We start from the raw sequence: 25370 nt of genomic DNA, 5'->3' as shown, positions 1-25370 counted from the left end.
TATGGTGCTGCCATCTACAACTAGGAGACAAATCAAATTTTGATTTGTTTCCTAGTTGTATTCTTTCAATGGGTTTACTTGTATGTACAGTGTACAATCGCCAACAGATATATCGGAGCGGCTAAAGTGCTCACAAATACCTGAACACGCCTCTATTATAAAAGCGTTAGAGTGCGTGACTGCGTGTTCAGATATTTTTGATCACCTCGGCCGCTCCGATATATTTGATGGCGACTATACACTGCCCACCAGCAGCAGCAGCCTTTTGGATGGTCTAGGTCTTGAAGGAACGCCGCAACAAGGAATAAAACAAAGATATTAAAATGCAATTGGTGATTATATTTTTTTTCTCCAAAATTAAATAATGCATATTATAAACATGAAATAACCATGGAACAAAATCTTTAAAACTATGTACAGGTGATATTCTCACGCTTTGTATGGGAAGATAACATTTACTTATGATTGCGAATAAGGACCAGCCCCTCGCAATCTCGCCTTTTTGGAGATTTTATCCACTGACTACGTAGACAAACATTGTTCGAAAATATATTTTAACGCGTTGACATTAGAGTCGTGATTTTCTTGTAGCGTCGTTCGCACAATAAAGTGACCATTCGTAAACCTAATTACATTAACATAAAGTCTAACAAAAGGGTCTAGCAGGCTAAGGAAGGAGAAGTGGCCTCTGTGACGAATATCGGATTTTTATACTGTCATTTTATAATATAGAAACACCGTAACTTTCAGCCCCCTATCTTGAACCATCACCTTGTATGGTTTGGCTTATTTTTGTATGGTTTTCATAGAGAAATAAGCCCTTTAGAAAATACACTCAAAAAAATTATTAGTAAATTATTTTTTCTTCCCATAGCATAGCCAAAAAAGTGACATATCCTGTCATTTAGTTGATATTGATTACCAATTTATCTGATATTGTCAGAAAAATAAGTCCAGCGATAAACTAAATGGCAACACATGTCCCGCAGACATGCATCTCACTCGCCGCTACACATAACATATTTATATCAGTTTCCGTCTAACTATCGATTAATTTTGTATTAACAGGACGCGCACACAACATCAAAAATTAATAGGTAATTCATATAGACTTGAAAAATTACTAAACAGAGCTATTTAATACGATTGGCGACCAGTACGTCTACCACCAGTTTCACACTGACGTATTCGCTAGCGCGTGCATAACCTACTCGTACTTTATCATATATTAGTGCGAGTGACATGTACAGAAAGTAAGTTACGCAAACGTTAGCGAATATATCAGTTTGAACCTGCACTTTACGGAATTAGCACTTTACGTGCCTGTAGAACATTTAAAGTACCATATGCATTGTTAAATTGTACGATACACGAGCGAAAAAGTAATTCGCAACTTGTGTTGATTTAAAACTCCCTTTGATCGTGTTTTAATTCATCACTACTCGTCGCGAATTTCCTACTTTTCGCACTTGTATCGCAATATACCTACTATTTTACAAGCGTTTTTTTTACTTACAATGTTCATTTGTATGTTTATTTTTCTTAAAGCTTAATTGAGAAGAAAACTTGAGAAAATTACTCATTATGCATGAAGAGCTGCCAAAATGATATTCGGTATTTATTATCATTGTTTAATGTACTTAAATAATCAATAACTTTGCTAATGAAACCAGGTTCTTAGTGTTGTGTGCGCGTTTTACAACGTTACTAACTACTTTACACCGTAACGGGTGATCTCACGCCTTTCCCTTGTACAATACGTCTACTAGATGCGAAAGAACTTGGACAGATTTTAAAATAGGTACATGTACATTGGCCTATTATTACTACGTATAAAACCGACACAGAGAATCATTATTTTGCGCCATGAGTTGTTTTGACAACAAACTACAGATGCGGAGCGTGAAACTCACGACTTAAACGTGTAAGTACCATGAATTTTACGGCGCTTACAACGTTTTGGTCGCGTGGTACAGGTTGCGATTGCGAGAATTGCAATGTTTGGTATGGCTCCTCCATTGTAATAATAACTTATGGTTCTAAATAAATAACCTACGATGTAATCATGTAGGAACGGTGCCCGTTGGAGTGTCTGCCTTGATTAACACTTCACACTAAAGCAGTGATGGGCAAAGTACGGTCCGCGAAAGGATTTTATTCGGCCCTCCTCCGGTCCTATGAAATAGTTAGTATATGGCATTGGCATTTTGCTTTGCTATTAACGTGGGCCACGTTAATAGCAAAGTAAAATATATTTATGCTGCAATTTTGGCCCTCCTCTTAAATTTCTTAAACTTTCTGGCCCCTCATGAAGAAAGTTTGCCCACCACTGCACTAAAGGCATGTGCACACCGGATGCGTGTGCGTAGAAGTGCGCGTCCTAATATAAAGATATTTATGAGACGGCACACCGCTTGCGTGACGTGCGCGTGCACGGCTCCAACATTTTGAATACGCAGCCGCATACGGTCTGCCCCCTAGTGGAATAATTCCGGAACTTAAACTTGACATGTCCACTACAGTTACCGCATTTCCTATGTCCATGACGGCGGCTCCCCTTGAAAGATTGTCGTTTCAGTGATCACTGATCACCCTTGGGAACTAGTGTTGGTTAAGACTCGAGTCCTATGAGTCCTCTACTTTAAGACTCGTCTCAGTGATCATTAGATTTCAGACTCTTATAATTAAGACGAAACTCGAGTTTTGTAGATACTTGAGTCCTTTTCGGAATTTGTAGTTTTTTAATAAATAACTTCGAAATCCCTTGCCTTAATGTAAAATTCATGGATATACATAACATAAATCATACAATAACGCCTATTTCCTTTACTGTTGTTTAGGTAAAACCTATAAAATTGTTGACTGGTCTTTATTCGGAGACTCGAGTTTTTTTAGTTGCGCTTAAAAAAGACTCAATAAGGGTCGGGGCTTGAGTGTCGTAAAAACAAGTAGAGTTCTTCAATTTAGACTCTAAAGACTCGAGTTGCCACTATTGGGAACCCAGGCACTTATATATATGTCTTATACCGACATCATAGGATTTTGTACCGACACTATATGGAATCACTGGGCACTGAAGCCACTGAAAAGTTAATTGCTCTATAATTCGTTTTAGCTTCTGCTACTTCATAAATAAGATATCAATCGTATCAGTTGCTACAGCCTTACCAAATGAATCAAACGGTTATTGAGGTGGATATCTATTTACTGAGCCACAATGACTTTCAAACCAACCGTCTGAAATAAGCTGTAGACCTAAAGGGTAGAGCACACTGGCTGCGTGTGCGTAGACGTGCACGTGTCCAAACACGTTGCGAGCCAAGCGCACACACATCACGCAAGCGGTGTACCGTGTCTTTTAAGGATCTGTATACAGTAGGCGCTTGGTAATCCGATGCTCGTCAATCCGGCACGTCCAATAATCGGGCGGTTAGCGTCTTTGATGACCTGCTTTTTAATCCAGCAGTTTACATAGCCGAACGCCGGATTACAGAGTGGTTGCATTGTTCAGTATTGCCACGTGTTTGTTTTCGTGCTTATATTTCCCATACATCTCCACTAATTCGGCACTTCCATGAATCCGGCAAAAGGGAAAAATTAGGGTTTCAGATTACCGAGTGCCTACTGTATGCAAGTTTACGCACACATATCCGGTGTGTACAGGTCTTAAAGGCAATAGGAAATTTAGTAGTATTATTAAGTAACAAACATCACTGTCCAAGCTTATAAGATTGTACAATAGAATTTTTAACAAATTAAGAATCATAATGCGAGAGGCACTTGATCTCTTTACCAAGTAAATTGAACTACTTTATTACATATGAGAAGAGTGCATTCGGAAAGATTTTCTACTATTGTCTAGAGAATGAACTACCAGAATCGTGTGAGCACAGACATATTCCAGCAAAGTCGAAAAAAACGTGCTAACTGAAATGAGAACCCTTCTTGAAATTGAAAGTCGATTAGGTCCATTTTTATTTTAAGTTGTTACACTACAGTGTTTTTTTCATTTGTTAATTTTTATAATTTAGCAAGTCAGAATCCCGAACTCTTTCGATCCTGATACGAGAAAATAAATTGTCCCAAGATTTTTCCATTCTGTTACCATTTTTCATATACTTTGTATGACTGCAACGAAATGATTGAACAATGTGTGGATAATTTGGGTCACTTTTTTCCTATTATGATCGAAAGAGCTCCAAATAGAAACAACATAAAAATTAAAAATAATGTCGTGTACAACTAAAAAAAATGGTCCATCTTACGCTTTACAAGGAAATGAATAAACATTATTGTAAGCTTCGATATTTTAATGTTACTTATTTTGGAAATAGCAAAGGATATCCACGTGCCGTGCTCACACAGTTCTGTCAAAGAAAATACAATATCGTAACCAAATATTCATATATTGAATAACACATTTTGTACTATGAGCTATGACCGAGGATCGAAATAAATAGGCAAGCCATAGACAAACTTTAACAAATCCTTACACTAAAACTTAATCGACAGCTATAGTACAATACAAGCAATAGTTTAAGCATGTTACTTAACGCTCTTCCAGACATAGTCCAATTTATCGTCCACATACGCCCATAGAATTTCAACTTTAACATTCCGATTTAAGGTTCAAATTATTATATGACTTATCTTCGAATGAATCATCTAAGCTAGATAACCTATCGTAGATAAGTGCGGCCTGGAAAAGGGTTAATTTAAAACATGCTGATATTATACAAAAATAAAAAAGGTAATATACAAAAAACTACAATAATAAACCTATTTGAACCTTGTATTTTTACACATAGAAAAGAAAATAAAAATAAATTATTAAGCGAAGTTGACATAAAAGCCAGAGCACACCGTGCACGTGCACGTCTACGCATACGCACACGCATCCGGTGTGCACAGGACTTAAACGATTTTATTTCGCCTAGGCAATGTTGTTTTTAACTATAAATTTGCTTATATTATACTACAGGGCGTAAACTAAATATAACTTTACAATCAGAGCTTTTGCGGTATGGTATGTGAATTGATTATAACTTGTAAATAGTCAAATAATTTACTTGTTTTATTATACTTACACAGGTAATCTCGAACTATTGATTTCTAAATATATGTCGTTAAGCTAATTTTTAATATAAAAATGTAGATGTCGGTAGTCAATACAACGTATTACCTTTACAAACCGTCAACTAGTGATTGATAACTTTTTGAGGTATATTTTTAAAACTGAGTTAGATTTTCATTTTATAAGGTACTTAATGGAGACGAGTTTGCTAAAGTGTACAGAGTAGCACACAGTTTTGGATAATTATTAGTTTTGTAATACGAAAGTAAAATATAAAAAAATATCTCAGTAAAACATTCGACTAGTTTTGGTCTGAACATGACCCCTAATTCATTACTCATTACAGTAGTAGATGTATTTCACTGCACGTTTACTTCTTTCATGTACCATGTAAGAAAAGTACGTTTTATGTGGTTAACTGGGGGCCTAGCCAATATGACAATCCGATGTACGATTGTACCAACACCTGACGAAAAGAAAAACATATATCGGGCTGTTATCCCCAAATTCTACCGAAAGTCGCGTAACTTGTATTTCCATGTATTATTTAAGTTCCAATAGTCGTTTTTTATCAACGATTGTCATTTTGGCTAGGCCCCCTGTACTGATAAAAACAAATTTTCTACTTAGTACTGCTGATTAAAAAAATATTTAAAACATACACTTTGTACTGAACCACTGTTTTTGTAGTATTATATTAGTGATATATTTAAATTGTAAAAAAGTAGCAAGCTGCTTAATGCAAGTTCATGATGGAAATATTTAGTGCGTAAGCACTGAACGAATAAGTAAATTAGATTTTTATACAAAAAATAAATAAAGTTTGCTCTATGATCTTATGATCCCTAGAATTCTAGGACTTAACAGTCCAGTACTTTGGGTGGAGTAAAATATGAAAGGTCAATACGGACAAAGAGAATTTTAAATACGAGTACATTTGAAATTAAATTTTTCGACGCGTGATTAAAACTTTTAGAACGCCATTTGACTTTGATCTTTATTCTTTCGATGTGTTAAATTTGTTAAATATTAAAAAGTGGCGCCATCTAATAGATCATAGGTCAAAAGTATGGCGGCATCGTTTCGAGCGATCATATCAGTGAAAGAATAAGGATCAAAGTCAAATGGCATTCTAAAAGTTTTATTTATGTGTCGAAAGATGTCAAAAAATTTACTGTGGCTACAAAGTTTTCTTTGACAATCCACCTCTATTTCAAATTCTCTTTAACACGGCTAAGTGTGTCTAACCTTCACATTAGGGTCTGTTTACACATTGATTAGTGTTTAGGGCGAGTTCATACATTTGTCACTAAACGCAAGTAGCAAATGCATGAACGCGCAATAAACACTAATAAATGTGTATACAGGCCCTAATGTGACGGCCGGCCACACTTAGCCGTATTGACCTTACCTATAATTCTAGGATTTTAGTCTTAGTACTTTGCATCGAGTAAAATAAGTAAAAACCTAATTAACATTTGAGAACCTATCAATCAATTTTGTTCCCTCAAGTACGCAGTTAACAAAATTTAAATTTGATTATTTCCTAGAATCATTTATTTATTATTTGCAAAGATCCATTGGTTGTCTAAGATGTGTAAAGTCTAAGACACATGCGTGCCTCGAATTAGACAGGGGCAGCAGATGTCACTATACGGTACCATACAATAGGGAGCGTGTATGAACTGTAGATGGCAGCACAGAAGCCAAGATTTTTAGATTTAAACCACTAGATGGTAGACCGTACAATGCGAAATAGATCTTTCGCTTCAGGTCCCGAGATGGTAGACCCTCCAACACACACGGTCTCTACAAGCGGTAACTTTGGTTGCCAAAGTTGTTTAACAATTCAGTGACCACAAAAAATATAGCACAGTACAGTGCCACCTGTCGACGACGTTCAAACTATACTCTGTATCTTTAGGTATTTAAATAAATGTAAACAAACAATTTGTACATTTTTGGGTAGTAATAACATTTATTGGTTAACCAACCAAACACAAAACCACCTGGATCTGTCACTGAACAACCGGACTTGAACCTACAATATTTGATCATGTAATATTTTATCTACCCTCAACTGGCTTAGAGTATAGAGTGCACCTCTATTTCTTAGACTTGACCTCTTTGCTACAATCAATAGCTCTTTGTTATTAGTTATCCTATCAGAAATAACCAGTTAGGTCAATAAACTGTTCCAGGAAATAAATGACAATTCAAAATGTCACAAACTTTACATTAAGAAACCAAAATTCAAGTCAAAGATAGGCGCCGCGCCACTGTATACAAGTTGTACATTTTTTAATAAAGATATAAAACTATAGTATAAATTAAGTTACATAATCCAGCAGTACATAATTTACATCAATACATACATAAATATAGATACAATTGTTTTACTATTAGCTTCACCGCGTATTATCACCATTTGTTTAGTTCTGAAACAGAAAAAATAAGTCACATATTGGAATAAAAACGGTACAAGAAAATTCGTTCTAACTAGCGACCCGCTTCGCACGATTCACACAAGCAAATTATACACCTAACCAAGAATCATTCTATTAATGGGTGAAAACCGCATGAAAATCGGTTCGGTAGTTTTTGAGTTTATCGCGAACATCCATACACACCGACAGACGCGGCGGGGGACTGTTTTATAAGATGTAGTGATTTCTGATTTCCAACTTTAACATCAAAGATTCATTAACTGCGTATGTTGAGTATAGTCTACGAAAAAAACATGTCCCAAGTCTGACAATTGTCAAACTTTTGGCAACCAGAGTTACCGCGCTGTGTACGGAGCTGAATAGCGCCATCTACATTAGTTATCAAATTTGAAGCAAATAGGACGAATCAGGTTTGGTATAGATTTTTCCTTTGGCGTTATTCATAAACGTCTGTCAAGTTTAACAAGCCGTTAACAACAGGAGGTATTACTGCAATGTTCTGCCGCCAGAGTGCAGCACTAGCACATTTTGTAAACCGTACAGTAACTTATACATACTATGCCTTAACCCTTTTCCAGGCATAGTACGATTTATGGACCGCATACGCGCCAATAGAGTTTCAACTTTAGCATTCGGATTTAAGGTTCAAATTAGATTTCACTTTCAGGAAATGTGACTAATCTTCAAGTGAATCATCAAAGCTAAAAAATGACCCCTCGCTACGCTCGGCCGTCTATATCTACTTGGCCTGCAACCCTTCGTTTCCCGTCCTCTATAGTAATGTACTATTACCTAAAGAAAATAGTGGTATGTGAACTCACCGCTACCACCACGAGAAGAAGGGCGACTTGTGCTGGAAGCGCTGCTGGAACGAGTCGAAGAACCGCGAGGACGTCGACCCGTTCTTGGACCTGCCAACAAAACGTTAGCAGATTCCATCACACCATACATGAAATAAAGCACCAGAACATTCAGAGGAAAGGGGACGGCCGCTTCTCCATACAAACGTATTCCCCATTTTCCTCTCTGGATTTTAAAATTATGAAAAATATTTTTACTTAATTTGATTTGTATTAACCATAGCTATGCCCCTACGTTTGATTTTAATAGATTTTTTTTATTATTGTAAAAATTAGGAGCGAAAAACAGATTTCACACAGATTTTTAAATGCTCCTAACTCTTATAATAAGTAAAAAATCTAAAAAAATCAATCAATCTAGGGGCATAGCTGTAGTTGATATACAACAAATTGTCAAAATATTTTCAATTATGTTAATATCCAGAGAGGAAAATGAGGACTACGTTTGTATGGAAAGGCGATTTCGCGCGCATCTTCCACTTTCGTCATAATAGATAAACGTAGACAGAAGTTATTTTTAAACACAATTTCTATTTTATAAGTCGTATAGAACTAATAAAGAGTAGAAAAAAATACCGTGACGTCATTATTAGCTAGTATTTCATATAAATTCCATAGTTGCAAATCGTTTTGACAGTTCGAAAACGAAACTGATTTGACTAGCATATGGAAGGTAGAGGCAACGAACAGCAACTTCTTAGGCAGAATTGTTGCAAAAGTGTCCAGCTGTCAGCTATAAATATTAGTTCCAAATCTCTCCAGAGTAGCTAAGAACCTAGGCGTTATTGACGGAGTGAAGTGAGCTGTCTATGATTAGCTTTTTTTCTCAAGTATTCTAGGTATTGTAGCACTTTTTGGTATATGGAGATTTTGTTCCTTGCCTCTACCTTCCATAGACTAGCAGTCAAAATTTGACTTTAGTACCCTATTACAAGGGACCAATAATTCGTCCACGCATTCACTTGCTTTTGGTGGCTGTAGTTACCTGCCGTGACATTACCTAGGCAATAGATTTCGTTGAAAAATATCAAGCGAGTGGCTGCCTGTTTACATTTTTAGTTTAAAGTTTAAGTTTAAAAGCCAGAGCCAAGCGATACATTTCTGAATAGAATCCTGGGCGTAAGTAAGGGATTCTAGTTTGGATTTTTTTATGAAGTAAGAAATTAAAGTTCCTCCCTGAGAATATAATGTTTATTACATTATTCAAGTTAAGGATTGCTTGCATTGCTACGAAAATATAAGTGTATTCTGATGATTGGCAGCGCCGTTCGAAACTTAACCCCTGTCCTGTAGTCTCACTGGTCTAAATCTACAAGCCGAAAAACGACCTTGAGGTTATAAAATTATAATCGAATTTTGTTTGTAATTTCGGATGTACAAGCATCGTGAACCTTCTCTTAAAAATAGGCCTAATTCTCACAAAACTGGTTTTTGGGTTGTTTCAACTCACTGGCATATTTAGTTTTCATGATAAAAAAATGTCCCAACAATTTGTATGGAGGTTGTAGTTTCCACTAGGTCACGCTCACACAAGTGAAATTTTTTTTCACACTAATTCGTGACGTAATGGAACGGACATTATGGGGCATTTAAAAAATGGTAGAATGGAGAATGCTAATGATTATGAGTCGAATGAGCCGAAGAAAGTGCAGATCAGTAATGTAAGAATCAGGTTTTCAAGATTAATTTTAGAAAACGCCCTGATATTGTGCCGTTGCCGCGCTCGTCAGCTGCTGTCTCTGGCGGCCAAAGTGTGGCCACTTATTTAAGTGCAAATGTTAATAGTACCTCTCGACGATGACGGCGGGCATCTGCACGAGCTGCACGGGGCTCTTGCCGTCCTTGAGCGCCTGCGTGAGGTTCAGCACCTGGCCGCGCATCACGGACATCTGCCGCTCGAACAGCCCCTTGTGGACCCCTCGTGTTGTCAGTGAGTAGTACCTCTCGACGATGACGGCGGGCATCTGCACGAGCTGCACGGGGCTCTTGCCGTCCTTGAGCGCCTGCGTGAGGTTCAGCACCTGGCCGCGCATCACGGACATCTGCCGCTCGAACAGCCCCTTGTGGACCCCTCGTGTTGTCAGTGAGTAGTACCTCTCGACGATGACGGCGGGCATCTGCACGAGCTGCACGGGGCTCTTGCCGTCCTTGAGCGCCTGCGTGAGGTTCAGCACCTGGCCGCGCATCACGGACATCTGCCGCTCGAACAGCCCCTTGTGGACCCCTCGTGTTGTCAGTGAGTAGTACCTCTCGACGATGACGGCGGGCATCTGCACGAGCTGCACGGGGCTCTTGCCGTCCTTGAGCGCCTGCGTGAGGTTCAGCACCTGGCCGCGCATCACGGACATCTGCCGCTCGAACAGCCCCTTGTGGACCCCTCGTGTTGTCAGTGAGTAGTACCTCTCGACGATGACGGCGGGCATCTGCACGAGCTGCACGGGGCTCTTGCCGTCCTTGAGCGCCTGCGTGAGGTTCAGCACCTGGCCGCGCATCACGGACATCTGCCGCTCGAACAGCCCCTTGTGGAACCCCTCGTGTTGTCAGTGAGTAGTACCTCTCGACGATGACGGCGGGCATCTGCACGAGCTGCACGGGGCTCTTGCCGTCCTTGAGCGCCTGCGTGAGGTTCAGCACCTGGCCGCGCATCACGGACATCTGCCGCTCGAACAGCCCCTTGTGGAACCCCTCGTGTTGTCAGTGAGTAGTACCTCTCGACGATGACGGCGGGCATCTGCACGAGCTGCACGGGGCTCTTGCCGTCCTTGAGCGCCTGCGTGAGGTTCAGCACCTGGCCGCGCATCACGGACATCTGCCGCTCGAACAGCCCCTTGTGGACCCCTCGTGTTGTCAGTGAGTAGTACCTCTCGACGATGACGGCGGGCATCTGCACGAGCTGCACGGGGCTCTTGCCGTCCTTGAGCGCCTGCGTGAGGTTCAGCACCTGGCCGCGCATCACGGACATCTGCCGCTCGAACAGCCCCTTGTGGAACCCCTCGTGTTGTCAGTGAGTAGTACCTCTCGACGATGACGGCGGGCATCTGCACGAGCTGCACGGGGCTCTTGCCGTCCTTGAGCGCCTGCGTGAGGTTCAGCACCTGGCCGCGCATCACGGACATCTGCCGCTCGAACAGCCCCTTGTGGAACCCCTCGTGTTGTCAGTGAGTAGTACCTCTCGACGATGACGGCGGGCATCTGCACGAGCTGCACGGGGCTCTTGCCGTCCTTGAGCGCCTGCGTGAGGTTCAGCACCTGGCCGCGCATCACGGACATCTGCCGCTCGAACAGCCCCTTGTGGAACCCCTCGTGTTGTCAGTGAGTAGTACCTCTCGACGATGACGGCGGGCATCTGCACGAGCTGCACGGGGCTCTTGCCGTCCTTGAGCGCCTGCGTGAGGTTCAGCACCTGGCCGCGCATCACGGACATCTGCCGCTCGAACAGCCCCTTGTGGAACCCCTCGTGTTGTCAGTGAGTAGTACCTCTCGACGATGACGGCGGGCATCTGCACGAGCTGCACGGGGCTCTTGCCGTCCTTGAGCGCCTGCGTGAGGTTCAGCACCTGGCCGCGCATCACGGACATCTGCCGCTCGAACAGCCCCTTGTGGAACCCCTCGTGTTGTCAGTGAGTAGTACCTCTCGACGATGACGGCGGGCATCTGCACGAGCTGCACGGGGCTCTTGCCGTCCTTGAGCGCCTGCGTGAGGTTCAGCACCTGGCCGCGCATCACGGACATCTGCCGCTCGAACAGCCCCTTGTCAAACCCCTTGTCTTGCTGCACAAACAATACTATTATGTATTATTCATCAAAATATCCTACATTACGTCTACGCTAAACTGTGGGATGATGTGTCACCCGCGGTAGGTCCAAACCAATACGACCTTCAAGAGCGTACTCCCGAGGCCGGCAACGCACTTGCTCCCCCTCTGGTAGTGCAGGTGTCTATGGGCGTCGGTATTCGCTTACCATCAGGCTATTCGTCTGCTCGTTTGCCTACTATATCATTAAAAAACATAGCATATGTTTGAACCGACTCGGCAGTAACAATATGGGATGATGAGATGGAATAGATAGGAGCGTCGTATTGGACATAGCGCATTTAAAACGAAATAAATTTTACTGATATGTTCATATAATATATCATATACAATTACACCGACCGATTTGGCCTATTGGGTAGTGACCCTGCCTATGAATCTGATGGTCCCGGGTTCAAATCCTGGTAAGGGCATTTTTATTCGTGTGATGAGCATGGATATTGTTCCTGAGTCATGGATGTTTTCTACGTATTTAAGTATTTATAAATATTTATATATTATATATATCGTTGTCGAAGTACCCTCAACACAAGCCTTATTGAGCTTACTGTGGGACTTAGTCAATTTGTGTAATAATGTTCTACGGTTTTTTTAAATATTTTGAGCAGAATTCATGTTACAATATTTCTACAGTATACTTACTTTGAATAATAAATGTAATTCATCACAGAGTTCCTGGACGAAGTTCATGTCTGATAACAACGGCAGTACTAGGTCTCTGAAACAACGACACAATGTTCAAGTTAAAGCTCTTGGCAAGCGTTCATTTGTTACTTTCATAACTCGTGGTTCCTTTATAGGTTGTATACAGCATTAAATATTAACGTCGTATTTCTGCTTCTAGACCTGTAGCGATAACTTCTGAGCTTACAAGAATATTAATTTTGTTTATTTTTTATATGTAATTTCCAGACCATATACCAAATCTAGAAATAATAATTTGTGTCTTCCTAGGTATTTGCTTTGGTAGAAACTTAGGTATTTTTAAGTATTCGTTTTTTTTTAAATTTAGTGTTGTGACCATGTCTGCTGTTCCGATTCATGTAACATTTCCGTAAGTCGATAAAAATCGATTGTGTAATCAATAGGCAATATAAATATAGTGTATTAATTATGGAAATATTATAATGTCATACATAATTAGTCGATAACAATTATTAATTTGAGAAGATTTGTGATACTAAATATATAGGCCTATAACAAGAAAAAATCTGTTGTAGTAAAATCGATTCGAACAATTCATAATTAATCGCTGAATTTGATACGTCTTAGCCCCATCACTAATTACGTCAATACTCAAGTGTCAAAAGTTAATTCTTAGAGATTTTATACTATAGTGACAGTTAGTGCAGAGACATTGCAGGTATAAGAGTGACATGAAGTGGTCTCACTTGGTCTCCTGCGAGAAGGGCAGCTTGGCGTGCGGCAGCCAGGCCCAGTGGTACGGGTAGGCGCGCCACGAGTCCGGGTGCTTGAACGGGAACGCCAGCCCGTTGTCGATGGCCGCTATCGACACTTCCGGCGTCTGCCAGTTCTGCAACATCCAACAATCTTCTTATTCAATAAGAGAACAAAATGTATTTATATACTTTTGTCACCGTAGATGTCGCTTTACGCCACCCCGAAGGCAATACATAAGGGAAGAAATGGAAAGATTTACGAGATTCTGGCAGGCTTCCGTAGCTACTTACAGTAGGGTCGGTCATGTCGACGTCCCCTCGAGCCGTGGTGTGCGGCGCGTCGTACTTGATGAGCCAGTTGTCGTTGCCGCGGTCCGTGTTCCTTATGACGTTACTTACAGTAGGGTCGGTCATGTCGACGTCCCCTCGAGGCGTGATGTGCGGCGCGTCGTACTTGATGAGCCAGTTGTCGTTGCCGCGGTCCGTGTTCCTTATGACGTTACTTACAGTAGGGTCGGTCATGTCGACGTCCCCTCGAGGCGTGATGTGCGGCGCGTCGTACTTGATGAGCCAGTTGTCGATGCCGCGGTCCGTGTTCCTTATGACGTTACTTACAGTAGGGTCGGTCATGTCGACGTCCCCTCGAGGCGTGATGTGCGGCGCGTCGTACTTGATGAGCCAGTTGTCGATGCCGCGGTCCGTGTTCTTTATGACGTTACTTACAGTAGGGTCGGTCATGTCGACGTCCCCTCGAGGCGTGATGTGCGGCGCGTCGTACTTGATGAGCCAGTTGTCGTTGCCGCGGTCCGTGTTCCTTATGACGTTACTTACAGTAGGGTCGGTCATGTCGACGTCCCCTCGAGGCGTGATGTGCGGCGCGTCGTACTTGATGAGCCAGTTGTCGATGCCGCGGTCCGTGTTCCTTATGACGTTACTTACAGTAGGGTCGGTCATGTCGACGTCCCCTCGAGGCGTGATGTGCGGCGCGTCGTACTTGATGAGCCAGTTGTCGTTGCCGCGGTCCGTGTTCCTTATGACGTTACTTACAGTAGGGTCGGTCATGTCGACGTCCCCTCGAGGCGTGATGTGCGGCGCGTCGTACTTGATGAGCCAGTTGTCGATGCCGCGGTCCGTGTTCTTTATGACGTTACTTACAGTAGGGTCGGTCATGTCGACGTCCCCTCGAGGCGTGATGTGCGGCGCGTCGTACTTGATGAGCCAGTTGTCGATGCCGCGGTCCGTGTTCCTTATGACGTTACTTACAGTAGGGTCGGTCATGTCGACGTCCCCTCGAGGCGTGATGTGCGGCGCGTCGTACTTGATGAGCCAGTTGTCGATGCCGCGGTCCGTGTTCTTTATGACGTTACTTACAGTAGGGTCGGTCATGTCGACGTCCCCTCGAGGCGTGATGTGCGGCGCGTCGTACTTGATGAGCCAGTTGTCGTTGCCGCGGTCCGTGTTCCTTATGACGTTACTTACAGTAGGGTCGGTCATGTCGACGTCCCCTCGAGGCGTGATGTGCGGCGCGTCGTACTTGATGAGCCAGTTGTCGATGCCGCGGTCCGTGTTCCTTATGACGTTACTTACAGTAGGGTCGGTCATGTCGACGTCCCCTCGAGGCGTGATGTGCGGCGCGTCGTACTTGATGAGCCAGTTGTCGATGCCGCGGTCCGTGTTCTTTATGACGTTACTTACAGTAGGGTCGGTCATGTCGACGTCCCCTCGAGGCGTGATGTGCGGCGCGTCGTACTTGATGAGCCAGTTGTCGATGCCGCGGTCCGTGTTCTTTATGACGTTACTTACAGTAGGGTCGGTCATGTCGACGTCCCCTCGAGGCGTGATGTGCGGCGCGTCGTACTTGATGAGCCAGTTGTCGATGCCGCGGTCCGTGTTCTTTATGACGTTACTTACAGTAGGGTCGGTCATGTCGACGTCCCCTCGAGGCGTGATGTGCGGCGCGTCGTACTTGATGAGCCAGTTGTCGTTGCCGCGGTCCGTGTTCCTTATGATGTAGTCCAGCACCACCAACCGCTCAAATTGTAACTGGAATCTACAACAAATATTTTTATTTATTAAAATTATACATCAAGCATAATAATAATAATTAGTGATCATAACGTGGATAGACGTGATGGATTACATGATCACTATCAACTTTAGGCGATCAGTAACATCGAAATATACCAGAAAAAAAACTGTTGTAAGTTATTTCGAGAAAGAGCGAATTCCAACAAAAGTTAGTCAAAATTTGTATTGAAATTTTTAAAGTGTGGTCTAAAACTGTATGGATGCTACTCAAAAATCGTAGTCAAAGTACGAAGCACGGTACACTAGCGCCATTTGTTGTACGTTGTATGAATGTTTGTAAATGAATAGTGATACTGACTGTAAATGAGTGAGTAACTGATACTGACGACCGGTCTGGCCTAGTGGATAGTGACCCTGCCTATATGCAGCCGATGGTCCTAGGTTCGAATCCCGGTAAGGGTATTTATTTGTGTGAAGAGCACAGATATTTGTTCCTGAGTCATCGATGTTTTCTATGTACATATTTAAATATTTGTATAATATATATATATCGTTGTCTGAGTACCCACAACACAAGCCTTCTTGGCTTACCATGGGACTTAGTCAATTTGTGTAAGAATGTCCCAATAATATTTTATTTATACTGACTTCCTCATGACGTGCGCCGGCGGCGGGTCCTGCTCGAAGCGCCGCAGCCAGTAGTCCGCGTCCTTATAGCCCTCCACAAACAGCTGGAATGATCCCGCCTGTGAACAGACACACAATACATTAACGATTTTTAATACAAGATAGCCGAATCAAGTTTTCTTAAATTAATTTTTAAAAAAATGTTCCCTGGATATTGATATTATACTAAATATACAACGTGTCCCAAAACTCAACGATAAGCCGGCACCAGAGGATGGAGCTGCTTATGATTAGTCGAGAAAAAATAAGGAAAAAAATATATCTCAATTATTTTAGAAATTACAGAAAAAAAATGAAATTCATCGAAAATCGACATCCCTAATGGTATTTTTAACGACCATGTCACAAATATTCAAATATTACTGTTTTTTTTTTGTTTTTGGAAACTTAAGTAGCCCTGCTATCTAACACAGTTCTTAAAAATACCATAATACATGTAGTTTTTACACAAAAAATAATCAAAATTCATTTTGTCCCTACAATTTTGAAAGATTTTTTCTTACAGTCCACTTTCAATCATCATGGTGTAAAAAAATAGTATCGACACCACTGTGGCAATTATTTTCAAAAGTTGACGCAACTAACCAAGATTCCAAAATGGTATAATACTTTAGGAAACCTATTCACAAAAAAAAACAACGAATTTTTAAACAAGAATCGACATTATTTAATGTTGGCGGTAATCACTTTTACTGTACCGTCGAGTTTCTTATCTTCGCCGGTGCTACCTATTTTCGCCTAGTTTGACATAAGTTGCCATTAACAAAATGTTTCTTATGTAAGCCTTACATAAAACTGCTAAATACAAAGTATTTTTTACGGGTGTCAACATTCTTCGAACAATCTGCGGCTAACTTCACACAGTTGACGTTCAGTGAGGTTTTTTCGCGACACCGACCAGACATTTTTTTAAACCAGTGTTTTAACTTAAGTTTTAAACAGTGATACGGACCAGGTAATGTTAAACTTTTTACATGATTATATCCTATAACTATTTGTTTTTCAAATGAAACTATTATTTAATAGCTAGCTTACGTTTAGAAGTCACAATTGGATAAAACATTGGTGAAGGTACTTTGCGTCCATCTTGTTGCCAAATTTCGCCTACACCTAGGGTTGTCAAATTTGTTGTACCACATAAATTGGTGGATGACATTACTTGTTTCCAAATTTAAATATTTTCTTGTGTTTGGTTTTTCGGAAATGGCTTTAACAATTTGGAGTAAAGTCAATAAGTAGATTAAGCTATGCCTTAAAGATATGTGTAGATTTATTTTATCCCAGTATGTGGTATAAACTTGTTGTATAAGTGTGTATAGATAATATTTTTCTCGCAAAATTATCAACTTTAGCCGGCAAAGGTCAGTTTTCAATTGATATATTAATCAAATTTCTTAAATTACCTTATAGCTACCATGGCAAAACCGCAAAAACGTAAAAAACGACAGTATACTGTCCATCATTCCAAGGATTTAATAGACCTAGCTGTGGAAGCACTAAAAAACAAAACGTTGTCTTCATATGAGGCTGAAAAAACGTTTGGCATCCCTCGTAGAACATTGTTGGACAGGTTGCATAACAAGCACCCTAAGACTCCAGGATGCCCAACTAGGCTTACTGAAGAAGAGGAAGCTAATGTGTGTAAGGTGTTAGTTGTGGCCGCCGATTATGGCAGTCCTCTAACCCTTCTAGATTTGCGAATAGTCGTGCACAGGTAATATTTCAAAATATTTTTATGGAACTTTAACAATACAGTCTAGTTTATTGAGGGGTCATGCGTGTATGTTGTTTTCCTATAGATCCATTATTCCTTAACGGATTAGTTTTATGCATGGGGATTCAAATTATATGAGCAAGGTGATATTTTGTTGTGTATTTTAATTTTTAATTATTACCTTAACCTATGTTAATAATATTCAAGACTAAATGATTTGATTTGTTTTTTACTTTGAAATTCAGGTATTTATAATTTTCAGATACCTGGAGGCCAATGGAAAGCTTGCAATTTTTAACAATAAATTGCCTGGCAAAAAGTGGGTATACTCTTTTCTAAAGAGAAATAATTCTAAATTGACTAAAAGAGAAGTACAAAACATTAAGAGAAGCCGTGCAGAAAAAACCCATGATGAAATTAACGAATATTTCAAAAATCTCAAAACATCTTTAGAAGGCGTCCCCGATGAAAATATTATAAATTATGATGAGACAAACTTGTCGGACAATCCTGGAGCCCAGAAATGTTTGTTCAGAAGAGGCGTTAAATACCCAGAAAGGGTGGTAAACGTCACGAAAGGGGCTATATCTATAATGTTCGCCATAACTGCAGGTGGGGAATGTCTTCCACCATACGTAGTGTATAAGGCGGAGCATTTGTATAGCCAATGGACCATTAATGGACCAAAAGGATGCAGGTTTAATCGATCTAAATCGGGATGGTTTGACAGCATTTTATTTGAAGATTGGTTCAAAAATATCATTTTGCCGTGGGCTAAAACTAAAACTGGTACAAAACTCTTGATTGGAGATAACTTGGCATCCCATATAAATCACCAAATTGTGAAAGATTGTGAGCAAAATGATATACGTTTTGTTTTTTTACCACCAAACTCATCACATCTAACTCAACCTTTAGATGTTTGTTATTTTGGACCATTAAAAAAAAATTGGAGGCAAATTCTATTAAACTACAAAATTAAAAACCCGAGAGAAGCGACAATTCACAAAGGACATTTTCCAGATTTACTAAAAAAACTACTCGAGTCACTAAACGAGAAAACGCACAACATAATCAGTGCATTTAAAGCAACTGGAATTGCTCCATTGAATCCCGACAAAGTAATCAGAAAACTACCCGGTTCAGACCAGTCATCGATGACCTGTACAACTGTCGACAATACTCTGCTAGACTGGCTAAAAGAGACACGTGCTCCAGCCCCAAATAAAAAAATAAGAAATAAGAAATTAAATGTCCCACCGGGTCAATCTGTCTCCTCAGACGATTTCAAAATGTTGACACCTCAACCAAGAAAAGAAAAGAGAGCCAAACAAAAGAAAACACCAAAGAAAGATATTTCTACGGTTCTGCAGGTGAATTCGGGTTCGTTATTTGAGCCACCGTTTACACCGAAATGTCCCGACAGCCTTAAGCAATTGTGTATCACGGTTATCAATCATCACTTAATCCAACATGTAGAAACCCCTGAGGAGTTAAGTGTTCATAGTTTTACTGAAATTTTAAGGACTGATAAAGTAAATGTGCCATTTATTGCAGAATTACCAGAATGCCTGCAAACTACAAAAACTAAAATTACAGTTACCTCTGATATTACTATCCAAGCAAAACCCTCTCAAAGTAAGCAAAAAAAGATACATTTAAAAAAGGGTCAGACTAAAATTACACGATCCGCTTTACAGATGAAACTAGTTCCAGTAAAGCACGAAATGGCGACTGAACAAAAAAAAGAACTGGCAGATTTTTCACAAGAACCAAAAAACGAACAAGAAGAAAAAGAACATATAGATGAAAGTAGAAAAAGAAAAATAAAACATGAAGGAACCAATAAAACGAAAAAAGTAAGCAAGAAACGTAAAGCTTTAAAACAAAGGAATAGGAGATCTTATAGTACCGAAACTAGCTCAACAAATTCTAAAACAGAAAAGTATGTTGTTGATACGGATGATTCCGAATATGGGACAATGGACGATTATATTGCGGCGTATTTACAACAAGAAGAAGAAAATTTAGAACCGCCGATACCTTTCGGAATTTCTGATATTGGATATCTCATAGAGGACGATAAGAAATTAAATACAGGCTCCTGGGTTTTGGCAAAGTTCGTAACCAAAAAGAGTGTAAAGCATTTTGTAGGAAAAGTAATAACTATGAAAGGTAACGTCCCCGAAATCAAATTCGTGAGGAAAGTGAAAGAATCGAAATTTAATACAGGATTAGTATTTTCCTACCCAAGAGTTGATGACATCTGTACTATGAAGCATTTAGATGACATTCTTTTAATATTGCCCGAACCAAAAATTTCTCGACGGGGACAAATTGTATTCAATAATATCAATTTGAGTAAATACAATTTACAGTAGTTTCCAAATGAATGTACCTACCTCCCTATTGGTTTTTATGTCTATTACAAGTTGATTGAAAGTTGAGACTTAATTATTATTTAAGTGTTGATATAAACTGTAAGAAAAGCTGACTGAGATTTAAGACTTAATTATTATGTAAGTGTTAATGGAAATTTATTAAAGAATATAACCCAAATGCCTTTATACAGTTCCTGTTAACTTAACATGATTTTAGACTGATAGATTTTGTTGAACACTATTTAATGCCAACAAAATGGCCATATTCTAATTGCTGTCGCAAAATTGATATGTTATTACTTATTTTACGTGTAAGCCAAAGCCGTTACTATTATTGTTATTCGTAGTGCAAACGCAATAAAAAGAGTATTTAAATTAAGAAGTTAAATATTTTAGTTTACGCTATATGAGTATATGCGAATGTTTATCTCTACTCTTGCCGATGTTGAGTAGATATTTTTATATGTCTAACTTTGAATAATAAGGTTGATTTGATCTCAATTACTATCATAATAATAAGCGAAAAGAGATAAGTTTTTTGTTTAAATATTAAACAATTTTATTAAAAATATTTTTTTTACTTATAAACCATTACTCCCCTTTATTTGGCATGTTGGTTAATTTTTGGCAGCCCTAGCTTCATTATAGAAAATGTATGTAAACAACTTCAGTTTGGTACCAAACTTCGCCTACCACACCGTTTTTTAAAAATATGCCTAGTCTGGTGGAGTTAAGGTTCATAGTATATTAACACATTCCAAGGAGATAAGCCTTAACATGCATAAGTCACAGAAAAGTTTATTATTAGCGGTAAGGCATGCCATAGGCGAAGATTGGGAAAAATACCCATACTTCGCCTATTGCCTTCGGGGCGATTTATTACCAAGTTAACCAATTAAATTTAAAGCTTTAGTGGTATACACAGATAGTCAGGAGTACTAAAAAACGTTTTTTTGCCATAACGCACCAAAATGCTTTCAAATTTGTAAGATTTTTTGGGAAAAGTGTCAAAATCCAGGCGAAGATACGAAACTCGACGGTACCCAAAAAAGGATTTTTGTTGTTGAAAAATGTTGAATAAATGCAAAGAAATGGTACAATTTTTTTTCCTTTTTTTTTAATTCATCTACTACATTATTAATACTACAGTAAATGTTCAAATTGCCTGCCACCGGCATTAATACAGACATGACATCGCCTTAGAAATGATCGTTTTATCCGTCGTGCATATCTTCTACCATTGATATGATCCGCAGCTTGTGTGATTTTTTGGCGAAGCTCGTCCAATGTTGCTATGGGTTTTGAGTAGATTTTGTCTTTAAGACAGCCCCAGTAGAAGAAGTCCAGGGGATTCAGGTCGGGCGAACGGGGTGGCCACAAGATAGGACCAAGTCGCCCGATCCAACGCCCTGGATACTCTTGGTTTAAGTATTCTCGCACTGCACGGGCAGTGATTAATATCAACATTTAAAAATGTCGGTTCTTGTTTAAAAATTCGTTGTTTTTTGTTGTGACTAGGTTTCCCAAAGTATTATACCATTTTGGAATCTTGGTTAGTTGCGTCAACTTTTGAAAATAATTGCCATAGTGGTGTCGATACTATTTTTTTACACCATGATGATTGAAAGTGGACTGTAAGAAACAATCTTTCAAAATTGTAGGGACAAAATGAATTTTGATTATTTTTTGTGTAAAAACTACATGTATTTTGGTATTTTTAAGAACTGTGTTAGATAGCAGGGCTACTGAAGTTTCCAAAAACAAAATAAAAAACAGTAATATTTGAATATTTGTAGACATGGTCGTTAAAAATACCATTAGGGATGTCGATTTTCAATGAATTTCATTTTTTTTCTGTAATTTCTAAAATAATTGAGATATATTTTTTCCTTATTTTTTCTCGACTAATCATAAGCAGCTCCATCCTCTGGTGCCGGCTTATCGTTGAGTTTTGGGACACGTTGTATATATTGACCATCTATGTTTGATTATTTAATTCTTAAGAAATATGAGCTTTTAATATATATATAATAGTTAATAAACATCTAATTTTATAAAAATATTTTCCATAATGCATAATGGGGTCTACATTTGGATGGAGAACCGGTCGTCCCCTTTCCTCTATCAACAACCAGTTATCACTACTCTTAGTTGAAAATAAAACCCTAGGCTCTCCGAGACATGTGGCGCGAGATCTCTAAAACATGCCTCATGGTTCCTAAGAACAATGGCTATATTTTATACTTATGTGTCTGTAAAAACAGTTCAGTTACCTTTGGCGGGAGGCCCATCCTATTAAACCGCAGGTTAGGGAACTGCTCGGTGATGGCTCGTTTGAGCCGCGAGCGCTCCCGGTCTATCCGTAAATAGTTGAACGTTTCCGATACCAGCTTCACCACCTGCATGAATATCAAATAAATAAATATTATACGACATTATTACACAAATTGAAAACTCAATAAGGCTTGTGTTGTGGGTACTTAGGCTACGATAAATATAATATATAATAAATATTTATAAATACTTAAATACATAGAAACCAATATCCGTGCTCATCACACGAATAAATGCCCTTAATAGGATTTGAACCCGGGTCCATTGGCTTCATAGGCAGGGTCACTACCCACTAGGACAGACAGGTCGTCAAAAATATTTGGAAAAAAATGCCAGCACAAGTAATAAATAAGTAAGTAAGTAAGTAAATATTCTTTATTGCACCAACAATTATACATTTTACATACATGTAAAACTACAAATGAATTTTAAAGGAAAATAGAACCAGGTAACAACAGGCGGTCTTATCGCTAAAAAGCGATAACTATTTTATAAATAACTATTTTTTAAAGAGCATTTTTAATACAAGTTTTTATCGCCAATGGTAGTTTCCTTTCAAGCATTCAACAGTAGCTAACAATCTCAAACGCAATGAGTATGCGTTGCTATATCGCATAATTCCTCTGGACACGTTCGGTTTCCTTGATCAGATAGAAATATTAAATATAACTCTAAATCTAAAACCCCTGACCAAATATTACAGCTACACAAACCCGCAGCTTAAACGGACCATCCGTTTTGGCGGCAATTGGGAATATGATTCGTGTGAACAAATACTCAATCAGCCTCTCGCCCTAAAGTAAACGTATACAGTACACAGGCATTCTCCGATACTAATAAAAGTAATAAAATAACTAAACTGACTACACAAGTAAAAGCCAAGGAGGAAGCGCTGGTGGCCTAGCGGCAAGAGCGTGCGACTTTCAATCCTAAGGTTCAAACTCCACCACCAATGACTTTTTCGGAACTTATGTACGAAATAACATTTGATATTTACTAGTCGCTTTTCGGTGAAGGAAAACATCGTGAGGAACCTATGTTCCTCCCGATGGGGTAGGGTCTATACCCTACGCCTATTTTGGGGATTAGTTGTCAAGCGGAGCCCAGGCTCCCATGAGCCGTGGCAAAAAACAAGGCAAGAAAGAATAGGACTAAACAAGTAAACAGTTTTCTCAAGACTGAATAAATAGTTATATTAAAATTCCAACATTTTATACACAATCAACCATTTATTTGCAATTGCAAATGTGCATCTTCAATAATATTCCGACAAAAAAACTTCGTCAAGACATTAATCTGATTGAATCATACAACAAGCACACGCAAGATACGACTCTTTTCATTTTGGAATAGCATTCCAAATCGCCTAGACAATGTTATTTGCACCAATACTACCTGTAAGTAATATTAGGTACGTCTGGTCTGATTGTAGCTATCAGCTATCAGCCGCGGTAACCGATAAGCGCTATAAACAATGTGCGTATCGATCTATGCGTTGGTCAGCGCTCGCGCGATTACTATGCAAGGATCGAATGCCGTGACGCAAGTGACGCAACGTATGCGTCATCGGCAGACGTCCAAATTAGTCAGCGCCAGACTCGGCAAGAAAACCTTGTTTATTGGAGTTACCCTAATAAAAAAAGCCTAATTTATGGATATAGGTGGCACTTTGCTCGACGTATAAAAAGATTAAATTTGTAACATGTACACAATACGAGTAAGTATGTATTAGATTAGATACACATCAATTAGGTTCACGTCTCTAATACTACACTTGTACACTTTTTGCTGATGACGTTTCTGTACTAGTTCCGTGTATTGACAGCCAAGATGGTGAAGCTAAATTAGAGTCTATATTAAATTCCATTACAAATTGGTTACAAATTCACAATCTGGAACTTAACCTCAAAAAAACCAAAGTCATTCAATTCAAACCTTTTCAAAAAGCTCCCTTAACTTTAAATATTAGTTTTCAGAACACACAGGTAGAACATGTAAATACAGCTACTCTATTAGGAATAGATCTCGACAGTAATATGACCTGGAAATCCCATATCCAAACACTATCCAAAAAGTTGTCCTCTTTCATCTACGCGCTCCAATACCTTAAACGAGTTACAGACTTCGAGAGTGCCCTTACCGCGTACTACGCATATGCCTATTCAAGGCTGTCCTACGGTCTCGTATTGTGGGGAAATAGTTGTGATGTTGAGACAATTTTTATATTGCAAAAAAAATGCATCAGGATACTGGTAAATATCGATCAATTGGACTCCTGTAGACCTTATTTTATTAAGCATCAAATACTCACCCTGGCCTCGATGTACATCCTTGAAACAAGTAAATTTGTCAGAAAACATATTAACCTTTATTCACTACTAACAGACAATAGAAGAAACAACCGAAATTTAAATAAACTGGAATTGCCTTTCTCGTCATTAAAACTTGTTACATCTAGTCCTCATTTTATGTGTATTAAAATTTATAATCACCTTCCGAATTCGTTGAAAAACATAGAAAATTACAATTTGTTTCAAAATAAGTTAAAAATCTTCCTTACTGATAAGTGCTTTTATAATGTAAAAGACTACTTCGATGAAAAATTTGATTAGTAATGCTTGTATTCTTAA

At 39.4% G+C, this 25370-nt stretch overlaps 1 protein-coding gene across 3 annotated transcripts in view; it reads right to left on the bottom strand.

Moving 5' to 3' along the window:
- Window positions 1–318: 318 nt before the first annotated feature.
- LOC133531745 (uncharacterized) overlaps window positions 319–25370 on the bottom strand; it is a 35829-nt gene continuing 10777 nt past the window's right edge. For 2 of the 3 annotated variants that reach the window (XM_061870131.1, XM_061870140.1), the window contains exons 4-9: window positions 22680–22805; window positions 16273–16370; window positions 13996–15646; window positions 13588–13730; window positions 12839–12914; window positions 11787–12152 (exon numbers count right to left, since the gene is read on the bottom strand). In XM_061870131.1, the coding sequence (XP_061726115.1) occupies window positions 11796–12152; window positions 12839–12914; window positions 13588–13730; window positions 13996–15646; window positions 16273–16370; window positions 22680–22805 (2451 nt within the window). In that variant the 3' untranslated portion in view covers window positions 11787–11795. Of the gene's footprint in view, window positions 7513–8342; window positions 8433–11786; window positions 12153–12838; window positions 12915–13587; window positions 13731–13995; window positions 15647–16272; window positions 16371–22679; window positions 22806–25370 lie in introns of those variants that run through there. The other variant, XM_061870147.1, reaches the window with a different exon arrangement.

The sequence above is a fragment of the Cydia pomonella genome, chromosome 2 (assembly GCF_033807575.1).
Source record: "Cydia pomonella isolate Wapato2018A chromosome 2, ilCydPomo1, whole genome shotgun sequence".
In the NCBI taxonomy this organism is placed as follows: Eukaryota; Metazoa; Arthropoda; class Insecta; order Lepidoptera; family Tortricidae; genus Cydia; species Cydia pomonella.
Note: the sequence above shows the minus strand (reverse complement) of the source record. Positions and strands in the feature narration are given on the sequence as shown.